Source organism: Arachis ipaensis, chromosome B06 (assembly GCF_000816755.2).
Source record: "Arachis ipaensis cultivar K30076 chromosome B06, Araip1.1, whole genome shotgun sequence".
Taxonomy (NCBI): Eukaryota; Viridiplantae; Streptophyta; class Magnoliopsida; order Fabales; family Fabaceae; genus Arachis; species Arachis ipaensis.
In genome coordinates, this window is record NC_029790.2 from 11,622,776 (window position 1) to 11,627,775 (window position 5,000).

General features: G+C 36.6%; 1 protein-coding gene across 1 annotated transcript; it reads right to left on the bottom strand.

The window, feature by feature from the left end:
- On the bottom strand, positions 200 to 1,700 carry LOC107645963 (galactinol synthase 2; the record flags this gene model as incomplete). Its single annotated transcript, XM_016350127.2, is given in 4 exon segments — positions 200 to 343; positions 418 to 552; positions 556 to 828; positions 1,225 to 1,700. Coding segments are annotated over 4 exon segments (885 nt in total), but the record flags the coding sequence as incomplete, so codon positions are not given.

Consider the following 5,000-nt stretch of genomic DNA (forward strand, 5'->3'; position numbering starts at 1 on the left):
AACCAAACTAACTAAAAAGAAAGACAATCAAAAACCACTGATCAGAAAACACAAAAAAAAATATATATTTAACTACCTATATAAGTAAGTATTGTCGTACTCAATAAAAAGTAGAGTAAATAATAATTAGTAGTAATAAGAGGCTTAATTGTCATGCAGCAGATGGAGCTGAAACAAACTTAACACCACGGGTTTCCATAAGTGCTGACTTGAAACGATCCACACCGTTGTTGTAATCCAATTTCTCATCCTCATATATCTCCCACCATTTCTTAACCAACATCTTTATGTCTTTCCTTTCCATATTCTCCTCCTTGCCGGTGTATCTCCATGGCTTTGACCCCTGTAATAATAGTAATAATTAGTACTCCAATTTTGCATATATACAATTTGAAGAATTAATGATTGAACACTCACAGCAGCACAATAGTGAACCACTTTCACTTTCTCAAGTTCGACGTTCTCAGGGTGACGCCACAACATAGCTAAGACAAGGTTGTACACATTAGGTATAGGCTTATACTTTTCCTTGAAATACATATTCAGAAAATCNNNGTCATAATAAGTAGACAAATTAGGCTCATAAACAAACATGCCAGCATTAAAATAGAGAGGAGGTTTAGGACCAAGCTCAGATTTCCATTGAACCCTATCAGGACATTGTTGGCAATAACCAATTTTGTACTGAGAGGTTTTACTCCATGACTTCTCGCAAAAGCAGTCCATGACAGCGTAGAAGTAGTTATCAGGAAGGTCAAATAAGTGATCAATATTGGCAAATACTTGAATGTCACCGTCTAAGTAGATCATCTTCTTGTACTCCACAAACTACAATATTTCAATTACAAATATTAATTACAATCATCAAAATTACATGCATTAATAAATTAATATTTTTATATTTTTTCAAAAATGATATGATATATGATTTCATTTCTACTAGACTAGATTTATTATAATAACAAACGTATGTTTTCCATCATACTAATTAGTCAACTAGTACTAAAGCTAAAGAACACTGAACACATAAAAAAATTTTATAGAAAGAATTTAGAAAAATTGACCTGTTATATTTGCATACCAAAAATTCTATATTAATACTAACTCAAAATAATTTGAGGGTAAAACAATATATATATATATATAAATAATAATCCCTCCACTTATAAAGTATGTAAGTGTAACCCTTAAAAAAAGCATATATTTAGAGTCATTTATATGTACCTCCCAAATACGGAGCTTAGAGTAGTTGATGACATAATAAGCCATGGCAAACTGGGTTTGATTCTCGGGAGGGTAAACAGGTTCGATCTCTCTAACAATGCAACCTTGAAATTTGAGGATGTTGCGGTGTTCTTGAGGGACATCAGGCAGGACAGCAACCACAAGAGGGTAGATGGTCTTAGTCTTCCTCAGCCCTTTGGCCAGACCCACCACTCCTTTAATGTAGTCACCATTTCCAGCAAGGAAAGTCACGAAGGCACGACTTGAAGCTTTGCGTTGTTGTTCACCCATGGTGCCATTGGCAGTCACACTTGTCAACATATTAGGGGCCATATTGATCGAGTGAAGAAAGAAAGAAGAAAATGAGAGAGAATAAGCAAAGATTCTCAGAGACAAAAGTGAATACTACTAAATTAAAGAGAAAATGTTTGGTTTTTGTTGGAATTGTTGTGGTGAATTTGTGTTGCAGCTTGGGTCGTTTATATAGAAAGTTGGGGTTCCAGGAGGGTATTTTAGTCAATGTTTGATCCAACGGTTACAGAGATCATTTTGGAATTCAACGGTCCTAGATAGACCTTCATTAAATACATTTCTTCTTTATTAGCCATTTTTAACTCATAATTAATAATAAATATTCGCTTAATCTACATTATCTACTAGCTAGTACTATTCACACGCGGAGAATTTTCTTCCTTTATAATTAGTGTAAGGTTTATCGTAATATGCCTTTTAAAAAAGGAAGCAAAAAAAATTAATTACACTGTATGATAAAAATAAACTTTAATTATTCTGTTGGTTTTTTATAGTTATATCAAATTTTTAATAAAATTTTTATATATTTTTTAATTAAATTTTTATACCATATTAAATTTTATAACTAAGGTCGGCTACATGAATCAAACGATGTCATTGTGCTCTGTCATGTGTCATGTCTACAGAGAGACCATTTACATGTAGATCTCATTTGACCACCTCATGGATGGTCTTTTTAGGTCTTCTTCTTCCTTTCGCCCCTTATCCATCTTCCATCTCATCCACCCTCATGACTGGATGTTCTATCGGTCTTCTTCTCACATGTCCAAACCACCTAAGACGCGATTCAACCATATTTTTCACAATGGGTGCTACTCCAACTCTCTCTCTTATATCTTCATTCCTTATTTTATCCAATCGCGTATGACCACTCATCTATCTCAACATCTTCATCTTTGCCACACTCAGCTTATGTTCGTGTTCCCCTTTAGCCGCCCAACACTCCGTACCATAAAGCATAGCCGGTCTTATAGCGGTGCGATAGAATTTACCTTTAAGTTTTAAAGGCACTTTTTTGTCGCATATAAAACCAGATGCACTCCGCCATTTTGACCACCCTACTTGGATCCTATGATTTACACCATGTTCAATCTCTCTATTATCCTGTATGATGCACCCAAGATACCTAAAACTTTTAACTTTTCGTAGGGTGTTTTCTCCAATCTTCACCTCTATATTAGGGTTTTCCCTTCTCGGACTGAACTTACATTCCATATATTCCGTCTTGCTACGGCTTATGCACAGACCATACACTTCTAAAGTTTCTCTTCGTAACTCCAACTTCTTATTTAGGTCTTCCCTTGACTCTCCCATAAGGACGATATCATCGGCAAAAAGCATGCACCATGGCATAAGCTCTTGGATGTGCTCTGTGAGTACTTCCAAGACTAATGTGAAAATGTATGGACTTAAGGATGATCCCTGGTGTAATCCTATACCAATAGAAAATTCCTCTGTCACACCACCTTGAGTCTTCACACTAGTTGTGGTCCCATCATACATGTCTTTAATTGCACGAATATATGCGATCCTTACCCTCCTCTTTTCTAAAATCTTCCATAAGACCTCCCTTGGTACCCTATCATACGCTTTTTCCAAATCAATAAACACCATATGTAGATCCCTTTTTATTACTACGATACCTCTCCATCATCCTTCTTAAAAGGTATACCGCTTCAGTGGTAGATCTGCCTAGCATGAATCCAAATTGGTTCTCTGTTACTTGTGTCTCTTTTCTCAACCTCCGTTCTATCACCCTTTTCCATAACTTCATGGTATGACTAATAAGCTTGATCCCTCTATAGTTTCCACAACTTTGTATATCCCCATTATTCTTGTAGATAGGTACCAAGGTGCTCTTTCTCCACTCATCAGGCATCTTCTTTGACCTTAAAATCTCATTAAAAAGTTTGGTTAACTAGTTGATACCTTTTTCTCCAAGACCCTTCCAAACCTCAATCGGGATATTATCAAGTCCTACTGTCCTGCCATTTTTCATCTGCTTTAGAGCCTCTTTTACCTCGAAGTCTCAAATTCTTTGATAGTAGTCAAAGTTTTGATCTTCTTCCCTTGTGCATAATCGACCAAGACTCGGAAGAGTCTTCTGTCCCTCATTAAATAACTCGTAGAAGTAGCTCTTCCACATTTCCTTAATCTTCTCCTCTTGAGCCAACACCTCTCCATCCTTATCCTTTATGCACTTAACCTGATCCAAATCTCTCGTTCTTCTTTCACGGCTCTTTGCGATTATATATATACCTTTTCTCCTTCTTTTGTGCCCAAAGACTGGTAGAGACCCTCATATGCTCTTGTTCTTGCTTCACTTATAGCCACTTTTGTCTCTTTCTTAGCCGCCTTATATTTTTCCCAGTTATCTGCGTTGCGGCATAAAAACCACTCTTTAAAGCACTCCTTTTTTATCTTTATCTTTTCTTCTACACTGGCATTCCACCACCAGGACTCCTTGTCTCTTGGTCCTATTCATTTAGATTCACCAAAGCTTTCTTTTGCTGTTCTTCTAATAACTTCTGCCATTTCTCTCCACATCTCTTCCGCACTTCCATTTCCATCCCACTTTGCCTCTTCTCCTACCCGTCTTAGGAAGCTTCTTTGTTCCTCACCTTTCATCCGCCACCACCTCGTCCTTGGGTTCTTCGTATAATGTCTTTTCCTCAACTTTTGCTCAACACGGAAATCCATGACGAGCACCCTATGTTGTATTGTCAAACTCTCTCCCGGGATAATTTTACAATTAATACAAAATTTTCGGTCGACTCTCCTCAACAGGAAGAAGTCGATTTGAGAGCTTGTCATGCCACTCTTATAGGTTATAAGATGTTCGTCTCTCTTTTTAAAACATGTATTTGCGATGAGAAGATCAAAGATTGAGGAAAAGTCCAAAATAGTTTTACCCTCGGCATTGATCACCCCGAAACCATGGCCTCTGTGAATACTCCCATATCCAGTCACTTCTTTACCAACATAGCCATTTAAATCTCCTCCTAAAAAAATCTTATCTCCCAAAGGTATGTCTTGAACCAAACTCTCTAGATCCTCCCAAAACCTTATCTTGTGTTGTTCGTCCGAACCCACTTGCGGTGCATAGGCGCTAATCACATAGAAAGCACCTCCCTCCACTACAAGTTTGATAGAGATGATCCGATCTCCCACCCTCTTGACATCCACTACGTCCTTCTTCCACTGCTTATCCACAATTATTCCAACCCCATTCCTATTCTTCACCTTTCATGTATACCAAAGTTTGAAGCCATAAGTATCCAACTCCCTAGCCTTCGCACCAACCCATTTTGAATACTTTTAATTTGAAAAAGTTATTCAGTTAGTTCTAATATTTTTTACACTAAAAAGGATATAATTATAAAATTAAAAGTAGTGTAAAAACTCAATTAAAAAAAAATATACAAACTTAATTAAAAATTTGATAAAATTATAGAGATTAACAT